At 31.1% G+C, this 15,155-nt stretch overlaps 1 protein-coding gene across 3 annotated transcripts in view; it reads left to right on the top strand.

Moving 5' to 3' along the window:
• Nucleotides 1-15,155, top strand: part of LOC142321586 (uncharacterized) — a 419,684-nt gene that overhangs the window by 388,147 nt on the left and 16,382 nt on the right. For all 3 annotated transcript variants that reach the window (XM_075359798.1, XM_075359799.1, XM_075359797.1), the window contains 3 exons: nucleotides 5,111-5,315; nucleotides 9,269-9,529; nucleotides 13,293-13,411. In XM_075359798.1, coding sequence (XP_075215913.1) covers nucleotides 5,111-5,315; nucleotides 9,269-9,529; nucleotides 13,293-13,411 — 585 coding nt within the window. The remainder of the gene's footprint in view (nucleotides 1-5,110; nucleotides 5,316-9,268; nucleotides 9,530-13,292; nucleotides 13,412-15,155) is intronic.

The following is a 15,155-nucleotide window of genomic DNA, read 5'->3' as shown; positions in this document are numbered from 1 at the left end:
GCTCAGGTTGAGTTTGGAGAGATTGCATTACGTAGAGGATTGTATGTTGTTTTGTTGCAGCATCCATCTATTGTGTCTGGTAATCTGCCAGGTTTTTCTCATTGGAAGAGGTTCTATTGTGGTTCTGAAAGTATGTCTGCTGTTTTATGCAGAAGGGAACTTGATTGTGTTTTTATTTGACAGCTCTCGAATAATCGTCATGTCATCCGTGTGAATATTCAGAACTTCCATCTGTATGTTACTAGTTCATATTTCCAGTATAGAGATCCTGGTGATTGTCTTCTTAAGGTCTGGGATAAAATCCTATGATTCTCTGGCACTGGTCCAGTCCTTATTGGTGCAGATGTGAATGTTAAGTCACTCTTGTGGCGTAGTGGTTTCACTGATGATGGGGGTAAATTAATAGAGGGCTTTTTGCCCAGCATGATCTACAGGTATATAATGTACCTGGTGAGTTGCCCACCTACATAGGTATGGTGGGCACTTTGATTGCTTGGTAGAACGAACATCGATGTTGCTGTTGGTAGGTTTATCTCTGTCAGTGTTTGTAATTGGAAGGTAATTTGATGATTGTTTGAGGGCTCATCGGTTGGTTGTCTGTGAGATTGCTGGTGACTTGAGTAACTGCTGCTGATATAACGTTCCGATTCAGCAGGATCACTTCTTGCACAGATATGCAGACTAGAAGAAATTTATTGATTTTCTTATGATCAGGCTCCAAATTTTGGATTGGAGTCTGGATGTCTTGGATTTGGAACATCTGGAAGTTACTTTGTCAGCGGCTTTTCTTAATGTCGCTGATTGTTCAATTCCCCGGAATTCCGGTCGACAGAGGTTTGCATAATGGTGGAATAGGGAACTGTCCAGCATGAAAAGGGCTGTTTGTCATTTGCAGAGAACTTCTCAACGTGAGGGTGATCCGGAACGATGGGCAGTTCTCGTTACTGAATACAGAAATCTGAGATCTCATTACGTTCCTAAAGTCCAGGCTGCAAAAAAGGACTCCTGCATTCTTTTGTTCATGAGCAGGGGAATAGGGATCACTGGGGTGTAGTATATAGGGTTTTGGAACACAAACGACAAAAGGATGTTCTTCTGTCTGCTCTCTTGACCAGGTTTAGTGTAATTTTTGATACTTTTGAAATTTTACACATATTACTAGATGATTTACTGCCTAATGATAGTGAAGCTGGAGAGACTGCATACCATCTGCAGGTGTGGCGAGAGGTCATTCAGTTCCGCAGGGGTGCAGTGTCCTTAGAGATTACCAAGGCTGAGGTGCATCAAGCTATCTGTAATTTAGGTAGGGAAAAGGTCCAGGCTTTGCTGTAATAACAGCGAAGCTTCTTGTTTATTTGGTTGGGGTGAGTGTGAGAGTTGTCACACAAATTTTTAATAAATTGTTGTTTGATGGATACTTCTGTGTGTGTTGAAAGAAGGAGATTGTAAAATTGTTGTTTAAAGGTGGTGACAAGGATCCTACTGTTACTTCTTCGTAGAGGTCCTTGATGTTGCTTCCGGGTATTGGTAAGGTCTTTGAAAAGGTTCTGTATCTGCATGTAAATAAGAGGTTAACTTTGCAAAGATTGTTGATAGAGAATCAGTATGGGTTTCATCCTGGAAAGGGTACTAAGTACACCATACTCCGTGTGATGAGTGTGGTAACGACCAGCAACACGGAATATGTTCTAAGGATTTTCCTCTACATTTTCGGAGCATTTAATAAAATAAGATGGTGGCTTTCTGCTATTTACCAACTCCAAAAATGAGAATGCACTGTAAGTGAATTGCAAGTTATGCAAAGTTACTTTAGTCATCGGGATGTGCTGCCCCACGAGGGCAGCCATGAGGTTGGCAAGACGCTGTCTAAGGGATATCCCCAGGTCAGTGTGTTGGGTCCTTTATTGTGGGTGGTGGAGTTTGATTCTCTCCTGTGGCTGAGGTTGCCCAGTGGGTGTTGCATTGTGGCTTATGCTGATGATGGGCTCTTGCTGGTCGAAAGAAGCTCGTGTAGGGAGGTTGAACTCCAAGCCACTCAAGCTTGCAGGATGCTTCAGCTGTGGGGTCATAAACACAAGATGATGTTCAGCCCAGAAAAGACCACAATGATGCTTCTCAGAGGCTGTTTGGCATTATATGCATGATCTTTTTCCAAATGTTGTTGGTTTGCGAGACGCCTCTTGGATACACCGTAATTGGATAACCCAAAGAAATTGACGGAATTTCTTTCCAGCCATGGTACTTTTAGGGATAGACTGCAGAAATTCAGCCTGGTAGATTCTGGGATTGTCCTCAGTGTGGACAGTTGGATGGCATCTACCATGTTTTTTATGAGCATTTGAAGTACGAGTTAATGTACATGAAGACCATCTTTTGGCTTGATCTTATAGGGTTGGCATTGGCTCTCCGTGTAAACTGGAGGAGCCAGGTTGATTGGGCAATAGTGGAGGGTTTTGTAGTGTACAGCAAAGAAAAGGGTTGCTGAGGGGATCAAGAGTCCTGCTTGGATTTCTTTTGTATTCTGTTTTTGTTCATGTTTTGTTTCTGTGTTGTTATGTGTGATATTTTTCTGTTTCATTTTTATGTTTCGTGTTGAACTCACTTTTACCTTCTATGGGTTACTACCCATAGTACTGGACACTTCCCAAAGGAACTGAACTACTGTTCAGTTCCTTTATTTAGTTCAGTCCTTTCAGTCTTTCTTTAGTCTCTGTAAGATGTGTTTTGTTTTAAGTTGATTAAATAGTAGTATACCGATGGGAATGTCACTCGTGGCATTTGCATCAGTGGCATCCTAGCCAAGGCGGACTGGAATATGTCAAAAGTCGAGGTTTTGAAGATGAACTCCAGTTAAGCCCATAAGGGCTAGGAACAGAGGATTGGTGGAGGGTGTCTTTCCCTATGGCGGGGGGGGGATGTATCAGGATGTCATGGTACAATCCTGTTTTTTACCTGTATATTCAATGGATGAAGATGGCTCACTTCATTTTTTCACAAATTGATCTATTTTCCATAAGAATCTAATTGAAAAAAAAACAAACAAAAAACTGTTTACATCATTTGACCACACACTAAAAAACTGAAACTCCAATTATTATTATTTTCAATAAAATTACATTTTTAAAACTTAAGTAAAGCCATGCTTTGCATTCAAAACTAAACTGACTTTCTGCAGTCACTTACGCCCCTTTTATACTGTTGAGAGCACAACGTATTCAAATGTATCATACGTGATGCTCTTACAGCGAATATTATGCAAGCAGACCAAATTACAAGGAGCACGTCAAGTTAGAACCTGTAAATTGCTCATGTTTGTACACTTCATACATGCATGTTCATACCCATCACTATCAATGCAGTTAAACAGTTTTAACTAGGTTTCATTGATTTGTTGTTTGTATGGTGGGGGGGGGGGTTCATGAAATATTCGTTATATATATTTTTTTTTACATTTTGGTGGTTAGGGTGCTAAAAAGGTTGAGAATTGCTGAGTTAGACCATTAAAAAAAAAAGAATTACATCTGAAAAAAGAATAAATTATATTTATCTCATTCACCATACTTTTTTTATCTATTTGTTTTTTTTTTCATACCTTCTCTCATTTTAGAGGCATTTATTATAATAGATTACCAAATTTGTATTTTCTGTAAATTAAAATTGTAGGTGGCTTCTTTCCTCATAGAAGAATCCACCTGTAAAAAAAATAGTTCTCACTTTATTTCATAAAGCCTTTACTTTTATAAAATTTCTTTCAATTTCATGAAGTTCTTGAAGTTTCTGGAAAAGACTAAGCAAGGGAAGAAATTGTGAATCTTGCAAAGTTCTAAGTCAACCAAATCATCTCAACCAATCAAATCATTTTTAAGTCAGGCATCTGCTCACCATTTATGACATCACACACTTCCTCACATCTTTCATTGATTCATTTTCTCATCTTTCCATTACTCATTACATTTTGTCCATACATCTGGTGCTGAATTTCAACTGAGTTCATGTTTCTTGTATTTAAAACATGGATAAAAAGTCAAATTTCATAATTGATTCTCTGATTGACTTGGACATTAAATGCACAGGATAAGATGTAAACATGATTTGTTATTCTAGTGGGATTTGCAATTGCTGTTAGGGAAATAATTATACATGCATGAAATGACAGTAACACTGCTGTGGCAATTTTATAATTTTTGTTACGTGAATATATATATATATATATATATATATATTAAGAAGGACATAATTTAAATCTGTATGCACTATACTTATAAATTTATAGTTTTCTAAGTTTTAATATTTACTTTATAGCTACAAGCTACCACCTAACTTTAGTTTCTGACTTTTATTTTGGTGAGAAGGATGATAGGTGAATTTTATATTGTGTAAAAAATGCCAAACCTGACTGAAATTTGAACCGAAAACTTTCTTGGCAAAAGGCAGAGAAGCAGTTGCTGTTCCTTAAATTGTTAAAATCTCACATTAAATCTGTAAATTAAAAGTAAAAGAAACCTTATTAATTATAAATAAATTTTCAGTATTATAAAGGCCTTTTAATCCTTACATATGATTGATACTTATTTAACTCTGGGAAGAGAGTGCAATGATATATTTGGATCTCCTTACAAAATATTTAAGTTACTTTGTGAGTTCATGGATTATAAAGTCAACAAGTCAACTTGGATGTTTTCTCATGTTGGGAGAAGAAGCAACATAGTTTGTTCTAATCTCTGCACTGATATTTGTTGAATGAAATAGTTTTTTCTGACCTCTGTATTTTTGTTGAAATATAATTTTTCCTTGTTTTGGATAATTTTAATTGATTAAAAATTAAATTTTAAAATATAATTTAATTTTAAATTTAGTGATAAGTTTCTGTATTAAAAAATAATTAATATTTTAAATTAGATTAATTAAAAAGAACATTATGTTTTGAGTAAATCGCATTTCTGTTATTGATTTGTTATTTTATTGTTGTCAGAAAACAAGGGTCATTCTATAAAATATCAGATGATTTGGAATTGAACTGGCAGTGGATACATTCAGAAGAATTTATCACTTCCATTTTTTCTTTAAATCTTATAAATGATTTTCACATTTTATTCATATTGTTTGATAGTGTAATGTACAAGGAACAACAGTAACTGACCAGAATGGGTCAAGCACTCCAAGTACAGGGTTTGTCACAGCTGTCAATAGTAACAGTGGAAGCGCATCACCTCTTCCTAATCCAACTGCAACTTGGCCTAATTTACAAGAAACATTACAATTTGAACGAGCTGCAACTGCAATTATGAATGAACGTCCTCATACTATATCTTCAGGTAAAATAGTGAAGTTTTTTATTTTGTCTCATTCAGATAACTGCAGAATATTATGGTATTATTTAATCAGTTTTTAAATGTAAAAAACCAACCGGGTTGGTCTAATGGTGAACGCATCTTCCCAAACCAGCTGATTTGGAAGTAGAGAATTCTAGCGTTCAAGTCCTAGTTTTTAAATGTAAGTGTAATTAGTTTTGTGAATTCAGTTACCTATAAAATGCATAATAAGTTAAATTTTTATTATTTATAAAGTAAAAAAAGATGTATTCATCTTGATAAAATACTAATAAATGATTTATGTGGAAGATATAATTCCGGATAAAATATTCTGGTTTTTTTACCATTTTAATTGAATTACTCTTCAATACAGTGCATCTACACTGCTCTTGTCAGGCTGACAAGAACAGCCTGAAGAGGTTATGTTTACTTCTTTTTGTTCATTGGGTAGATTATTTTGTTTATGGTGCATATTTTTATTTCACAGGAAAATAAATTAAATCATGAGTAGTTATGATTATTCATTATCTTACCGTGGTGGATATAAGAAGTTTTAAATATGAAACTAGTACTTAGATATTTAAGTTATTAAAAAAAGTTAATTACTGAATTTTAACATATATTTAATTTATAATTATGTAGAGATGTATGTTTGTATGTGTATTTGATTCATTTTGATTTTTAAAACATATGCCCTATACATTTGAAGAATTATTGTATATACTCTGGTATTTTAACTGAACTGAAACTATATTAACAGTAGTAGTTAATACTATATACTTGACTAAATACAATATTGAACTTGAATTATATTAATTGAACTAAATGAATTATTATGCTGAACAAAGAATTTATTCTTTGTTCAGCATAATCTTTCAAAAGTGGACGAAAAAACGTGATGACAAAGAAAGGAGTGGTCGTCCATCTGTGGTCAATCATGAATTCATTCAAAAGATTGACGCTGTGATGCGTGAAAATCGACGTTTTACCATCTCGGAGCTTTCCAATTAATTCCCACAAATTCCCAGGAGTGTTTTGTTTGAGTTAGTGACAGAAAAGTTAGGCTACCATAAGTTCTGTAAGTAAGGAACAGGCAGGAGATTTTTTTGCAGCTGGAACTTCTAAGTTAGTGACAAGGTACTGTAAGTGCCTATATTTAAATGGTAATTGTATTGAAACGTAGAGGAAAGATGTAGTTTTAAGATGTATATAATGTATTTACCTGCAACTGTGTTTTATTTATAGCCAGCGGTTACTTTCCAAATGGCTCTCGTAGTAACATTTTAGTACAAAAGTTCATGATTTATTTCACTCTCTTGTTACAAAGTAGCCCTACAACAATACTGTATATTGTGTAGACATTTTCCTTGGCTTTAGTCCATTGTGGATAGTGATTATTTTAATTTTAAATATAAACCTTGATAAAGACCATCCTCTGAGGTTGATCACAAAGCTGACAGAAAACTTTCTGAAGTTTGATTCGAATTTGGTTTGTATGCCCATTAGAAAACTTAAATTTCAGATTGTTACTACAACCTTTACTAAGCCAAAATTTTAACTTAAGATTTTTGAGTTACATGTAAAGGTGTGTCTTATTTAGCATTTTTAATGGTAATCATGTGGTGTAATAGTTGATTTATCATTTTATCAGAATCATGTTGAAAAAATATTTTTTAATCATTCAACTTACTGAAGTTGTAGATGCTGCAACTCAAGCGCACTAGTTATCTGAGAATAAAAAAAATTTTCATGACCTTTATTTTTTTGTTAGATATATGATACCTTGTATTGCTGCAGTCTAATGTCCTAAACAATTCCAATACAATGCCTTTTTTTTAACAAATGTTGGTTTTTTATTACAATAAAAAAGAGCTGCTTTGTATTCACCAAAGATTATTATTTGTGTGAGTTTTCCCCTCACAATTGCATCAGTTATAGCTGCTGGAATGAATCTTGATGTTTGGATTACGAAGGCTAGTACAGTGCCTATTATCCAAACTGAAAACATTCAGTTTAATTTTCACACGCAGAATCAAATTGCTTTCTCTTAAATGCAACGTTTTATTTTATGTTGCTGGATGGTATTAGGGATTACTTTTAAATATTTTTTTAATTCTGCTCTTTATAAATGATTAAGTATTTTGCCATAAAAAGAAACGTTATGGTATATTTTTAAATGTAAAAATGTAGGCCTATTCTCAACAAGCGTAATTATAATTACGTCAGCAGATAAACGCTAAATGATAAATTAACAAACATTGTAATTGTCTGACATATATAAACATAGTTAATGTATTGTGATTTTATCTATTGTTAAAATAAATACAGACAATCCAAGTATTATAACTAAGGAAATGTGTCACCTTTCTTAGAATCATATCAAGAAACAATATAGCTATATTGTTTGCTATATGATCATAGTTTTCAAATACAGCAAGCTAATGTAAAAATAAATAATTATTCATAAGCCTGTGTTATTGAATGCAAAGTGTAATCCAATTATCCTGTATTTGTTGATCCTGTAAAAGCATTTGTGCAAATTTCTGTTTTTATTAAAGTTTTGATTGAGAAAAGTAAACATACTTTATAATCGGTTGTTTTTTTGTTTTGTTGTTTTATAATTATGAGTGAACTTAAGTCTACCGTAAAAAGCAAAAAACTAAAATGGCAGGCCCAGGAAGTAATAAATAGTATGAATGAGTTTATGAAACAAGAAGGTGATTGATTTCTGAGGTCGGAAAAAGAAGATAAACATCTGATTCACGTTAAAAAATGTGAAGAAAGAACAGCAGCTGTGTGTGGGGTGTGTTGATCCCAAGTTCAAAGAGTGAGAAAAGAGAAAAAGTGATTGCTAGAAAAATTAGTTGAAAATCCGGCAGAGACTTCTTTCTCTACAAAAAATTCAAATTTCTCTAATAAAATACAGACCCTGTGAAATACCTGTAAAGGAACTTGATGACTTTGACAAGTGTGTGGCGAGATGGATTATAAACAAATTTCACAAAATTAGTAAACAACTGCTGATGGTGAAAAAAATGTGAGTCACTTATCTTAAAAGTTTACCTCATGATAGGAAGTATGTTGCCAGAATCCCACCCACAATCATACAAATATGAGAGTCCATCTAACCGTGATGCAGAAATAATAATTCTCAGAAATGCTTTTAAAGGTAGGAGATGGGAGATAGGAGTGTTAACTGACACATACAAGGAAAAATGTCTTGCTGCAGTGTTGTGAAAATGAAGATAAATTGTTACCAGACAAGAAACCTGGATATTTGAATGTTGTGAGGCAAAGTAGCAGTTGATACAATGGCTGCATTCATCTTTTAGATCAAAGTTGGAATAAGAATGTTCAGTAAAGAAGCTTTGGCTACTGTATTGATTCAAAAGAGTGTCTTGCATGTTGAATTTAGTGGTTGTGGAACTACTGTGAATGCTGATGTGTATTGCAACATATTAAAAAACTTAGAAGAGCTGTAAAAACAATTGATGTTGGATGATATCCTGCAGGATTTTGTTTTTCCATGACAACACACATGGAAAATCAAAAAGTGAAGCAATTGGAAAGATTTTTTTGGAAAATCTTCAATTATCCACCCTGTAGCCAGGACATAACTCCCCGTGATCATGTTCTTTTTCTTCTTAAATAGTGGCTTACATTACAAAGGTTGACATTGACAACAAATTGAAAAATGCTTTACTGCATGGTTTAAGTCACTGGCAGCAGAACTTTTTGAAGAGGGAAAAAAGAAGTTAGTGTTTTGTTTGTAGTGTTTGTTTTGTTTTAATCTTAAACACCATAAAAAATATGTTGCAGTTGAAGGCAGTTACGTAGAAAGGTTGAGTAGTAAATAAATGTAGTTTTTATGATATATAAAGATTGTTCATATTTTTCAGTTTTGTTTACTGATATTCACATTTAATTTGTTAACTGTTATTATTGCCCTTTTTCAGCATATGAACGAGGACACCAAAGGCCACCTTTGACAGTGTACACATTCCATGCTCCTGAAGGATCACAGCAATCACAGTCACAACCAGCCAGTCCAATAGCCCCTACTAGTGGTAGCGCTACTCCTGTTGCAAGTTCACAGCCTCCAATATATGCTCGCCCTCCTATTCCGCAACGCTGTTCATCATTGGAGAGGCCTAGTGTACCTTCAAAACATAATTTAAGCATACACTTTTCTCCATCTAATAAACTTGATAATTCAGGTAAGAAATTAACATTTCAGCTTACTAATTATTTCCTCCTAAATAGACATCATAATAATGCCTTGTTTCTTTATAGAAATGAAATTTGAAATATATTGTCAAAAAAATACGTAAAACTCAAAATAAAATACATAAACTTACAAATGTGAAGAGATATTAAATCCACTCCAAATAGAAAGTATTTTAAACAAAAATGAAAGAGAATGACATAATTAAAAAGTTTCTGCAATATAATAAATAAAACATTTAAATTAAGATTCTAAATTTTTATAACGTTATTGAGAGATTTTGAGATGAGAGTCTTAAAATAACTAACTTATTTAAAGATAGAACATCAGTTGTGAAAGTATAAACTGTGTTCATAAGTGACCATAATCATGATATTAAAAAATAAACAACATACATTTGATAAAAATATTTATGATAAATATAATTTAGTAAAATGATAAAATCAGTACTAACATAATATTATTAGAAATAAAATAAAATTGATAATAAAGAAAATCTGGTAAGTTTAATATATTTACTTTTACCATTGTATTTATTTTTATAACCCATTTATGTGCAGATTTAAATGTTAATAAAGATTTCCTCTTGAACTAAATTATCTACAAAAATTAAACACTTACAAATAAAACAAAACCATTACCTACTTTTTTCTCCCTCAATTTTTTAATGTATTTTAGATTTAATCAATATTCAATTCAAAGATTAAGTTAGATAAAATCCAAGTCAAGACATTTTTATTGACACCTTTCATACTCCTACCAAAATCAGTTTGGAACCATGTTAATCAGCTTTTACTAATATAAATTAATTGCTTACTAACTATTGTAGGGTTGGAATAGTAATACTATTAGTGGTTATTCATAATAGTGGTACCTAAGAAATTAATATATAAATTTTAATTTTGACCTTACCATATATAATAACAAATCTACAATTCTTATCGTCTTTCAGCAAATATTTTACAAATTTCTCCCCAAGACAAACACAGTAGTATTCACAAATGGGTTGAAACAAAATGATACTGTGTGATGTGCATTTGTCGTTTTGTCATTTGTGACAGAATCTATATATTCAGCCTATCTAGCGCTACAAGTATCTTCACTGCTGAACTATATCCAATCAGTAAGGCTTATTTTATTATTAACCCAAAATACTTATTTGTTGCAATTTATATCCTTATTTGTTACAACTCATGTAGTGCACTCCAAGCTTTAGAAGATTTATATTCTAGACATACTATCACCAAAATCTATAATGCAATCGTTGAGTGGAACCATTTCTACACAAGTAAGTTTCTGCCAGATCCCTAGCCACATGGGAATTCCAGGTAATGAACGTGTGCATTTCACTGCTGAAGATGCATGTAGTCCATTGTCTCAAGCAGAGAGTTAAAATTGATGAAGTAGTAAGTCCTGAAAGAGAGAAAAGGTCCACAAAGGTCAATTTTAGGATCCTTAATATTTTCTTTTACTGATGACTCTGCTCTATTCTGTTCTGATAAGGATTGGATTTCATTAATAAATAAGTTAACTCAACTTTAAATAACTCAACTTTCTGCAAGTTGTTGAGTGGTTTAATGGAAATAAGCTAATGGTTAACTATGAAAAAACCAATATTTTACCATTTGGATGTCACTGTGATAGCATTCTTGAATTTACACAAATAGAGTTTAACATAAATAATGAAATATTAACTATTGTTAGAGTTAATTTTGAAAAATATCTGGGTAATATGTTTTGATTCATAGATTTGCTGGAACATACACATAGAAAAAATTACTGTTAAACTAAGACGAAAGCATTTATTATTTAGTAAATTAAGGAAATACTAAACAAGACACATTTATATCAAATTTACTGTTGACTCATATGTTCAATCATTCAATATGGTGTAGTCGCTTGGGAAGGAGCAAGAGAAAATGTAATGCATGTTAGATGTAATTCACAAAAATATAATAAAACAATTGTTATTTTATAACTAAAGATTCCCTTCTGAGCAACCACACCAGATATCAAAAGTTGCAAGTATTAGAAACATATACTGCCTAAATTCAGTAAAGCAAATATTAAGAAATAAAACCATTGAATTTTTACAGCATAAATAAAGCTTTAAGATCAAACGATCAATTTTTGTGTTTTAACACCTCAAACTTGCAAAGAGAAATTTCACACATGCTGGCACCATATATAAATTGCTTACCAGTTCAAGTAAGAATAAATTTATCCAACAAAATAATTGTAAAATCATTAAAATATTTCTATTGAATATACTAGAAACAGATTTAAGAGAAAAAATTGGACTATGACTATTAACAAATAAGTAAAACGATTTACTAAGAAAGAAAATGGAAATGGAGTTACAAAACCAAAACTGTACAAATAATGCAATGAAAAATTTATATTAAATTTAAATAAGGAAGATACAGATTAAATACTGTAAAATATATTTATATACTTTCTTTTAGTTTTAAGTACATATATGTTAGATTAAACATTAGTAATATGTTAATTGGAGACGGACACGTACGTTGCACTTTTGCCTAGTTAATTGCGGTGTAATGTAAACATATATTGTAATTACTATAATTTTCCCAAATAATAATTATTCGCCCTATCCTAGGCGTTAAGAAAAAGGTTTTAAACCTGTTCCTATGAAATATCAAAATGCATCATAAAATTTAATATTATTTGCCATTTGACAATTTTTAATTTAATTTTTGTATTCGTTTCTATATTTTTTTTCCTAATGCTAACCATTTTTATTATTGTAGTTTTAAAATCATTATTATTATTATAATTTAAATCTTAGTTCTTAAATTTTTTGGTTATCTGGAAGAGGTCCTCTACTCTCCACTTGGACTTCGTTAAATTTCATTTGTTTATTTAAATTTTTTATCTTTATGTATATCTACTTTTTTTTTTAATTCCTACTGTGATGTTAGTTGTAATTTTTTTTTTGTTTTTTAATATTTTAGATTTAATCTTTTTTTTTTTTGTTATATGTTTTTTCAATGATAATGTTATAGCATTTTTCACTTGAAAAAAGCTCCTCACTTTTGTAAGCCTGGAATGGAATGTTTTCCTTAATGTTTAAGTCAGTTTCAAAAGGGATTTGTATTTCATTTCTAGTCACCTGCAATCATTTTAGATATAACAATGAACAACAAACACTGATAAAATATAAAATGAATATCAACACCTGTTAGAAAAATAGATTGTTTTTAGCATACGTTATGGGATAACTTTCAACATAGTGGGATCAGGTGTGATTTTCTTTTTAAAGATGATAATTAAAGATCATAATGTAAATATTTTTTCAGATAAATAGTTCTTATGGAGTAGTTTATCTTATAAGGGTTAATTTATCTATAAGAATGATGAAATCCTTGGGACTAGACAATTATTGAGTTTCAATTTGTACGAAGTGGAGGCATATTAAATCTTTTCTTAGTATATTTTTCCTGTTGCTGTATTAATTATTGTTATTTTGTGTATTGGCAGTGTCTACTTCTGAAAGAGAATGTATTGGTTATCAGAGTAAGTAAAGTATGTAAGGCATATAATCACTCCTTATTCGTTTTGTTAGTGCCATCTAAACTTTTAATATTAGCTAATGGTAGTATTGTTGAGTTTCATACCAGTTTTATAACTGACTGCTTAAACATTTTTTCATTGTATGTTGTTTTATAAAATGCAATAATTATGTAAAAATGAATTTTTTTAAATTGCTCTATTGATGTCTTATTTTGTTGTAGAACTCGGTGAATCTCCTATGTATGTTAATATGTCTGAGTTGGCTAACCTTGCTGCTAGTAAGGCACAAGAAATGAGCTTTCCACTTCCACCACCTCCGCCTGAACTTACCAATGAAAAGGTACCAGTATTTATTAAAATTAGTGTATATTAAATTTTACTGAAAAAACAAAAATCATATCCGAGTGAAAATTTGGCATATACTTTTTAAAATATCCAATTGAGTTTATGAAAGTATAATACTCAATTTTTAACTTGTACATCAAGTTTTTGGCAAGTCTCTGTGTACTTTTATATGTGTGTGGATACTGCTCGTGCACAGGTGCGATAGTTTGTGTTTTTTATTCATATCCATATGCGTAAAAAATACATAACTTTTAAGTTTCCTAATTATGGTCGTGTTTTTTCAAGGATATCTTTGAAGTGGTTAAGATCAAAACAATGTTAAAAAAAATTATTTCAAGCTAAGAAAGTCATTATGCTGATTTCTGAGATCGTTTATAAAAGGAAACTTGTGGTTTTATTTTGCCTATGAATTCTGATTTGGAGAGTGAACTCTAGTAGTGCTAATTTCTACTGATAATAATGTATGTATAATTTAGTGACCAATGAAACCCTAACAAGAATAAACTCGTGCTCAAAAACTAAATATTTTTTAGAAATGGAATGTACCCATTCCATTGCAACTTCTATTGCATTATTCACTGACACCATTTAACAGTTGTCATTAATGTGCAAGTAAAAACAAATGGATTCATGAAATCTATTCATCTGTAACTCATAAAAATTATTCAAAACTTTGAATATTTAAATTTAATTAAATTTGAATAATTATCACTTTAATGTTTCTTTAATATTTTTTTATTGCTTTTTTTATTAATTTTACCCCCAGTAATTTTCTTTGGAATACTATTAATAAAAAATGATAATACAAAGATCTTTTAGTTGTCTGTCTACAAGGCATGTATGCTTTTTTATTGATTGGATAGTGATAAAAACCTTCACTTTTCTTTATCTTTTAAGTGTTTTAAACTGTTTTGCATAGATCAGAATTATTTTGCAATACACTTAACTTTCCTTACACTATCCAGTTTGGAAGTATAACAATCCAAAGTTGTCCACACTTTTTGATCTGCTCAAAATTAATATTTATTTTTCACAAACGCTTTAATTTTGCATAAAATAGAGATTCTGACATATATAACAGTTTGTGATAGTTATAATGTTGTATTATTATTGAATTGATGGGGGGTATTGTTAAGGTAATGGAACTTATACCATTTTATGTGTCATGATCAATTACATTATGTTTTTTGATAAAAATGTATTATAAAAATAGAAATTCTGTCATAATAATGCTATGCTGATTACATAGATATTTTGACTTGAATCAAAATGTATTTATTGACAGGAATATGATATTGGTATGGGTAAATAATTTTAGAAACACTGCTTCTGGTCTAAAAAAGAAATCCACTGGACAAAATTGTAGAGTACAGATGCCCACAAAAGCAATATTGTAATTCTTAAACGTTAGTATTTTCAACATCTTTGTAAAATGAAATATGTATGACCAAAATATTTTGTGACTTGAGCCTAATGATGTGAAAAAATAGTTTAAACATGCATTATCAAATTCTGTTTGCAACTTTTTTAAACACTGTTTGAAAAAAATATGCTTTTTGGCCATATCCTAACATATAAAAAAAAAAAAAACAAATTATTATTTGCTTCATTTGAACTGCCATGTAGAACACCCATTATTAATTTATTTATAAACATGAAATAAAAAACAAAGCACTAAGAGAACAGATTAATTTTTTTATTTTGGAATTAAAGGAAAAATATTTAATTCTATTATAAAA

Source organism: Lycorma delicatula, chromosome 3 (assembly GCF_047948215.1).
Source record: "Lycorma delicatula isolate Av1 chromosome 3, ASM4794821v1, whole genome shotgun sequence".
Taxonomy (NCBI): domain Eukaryota; kingdom Metazoa; phylum Arthropoda; class Insecta; order Hemiptera; family Fulgoridae; genus Lycorma; species Lycorma delicatula.
This window is presented reverse-complemented; position numbering and strand designations above follow the sequence as displayed.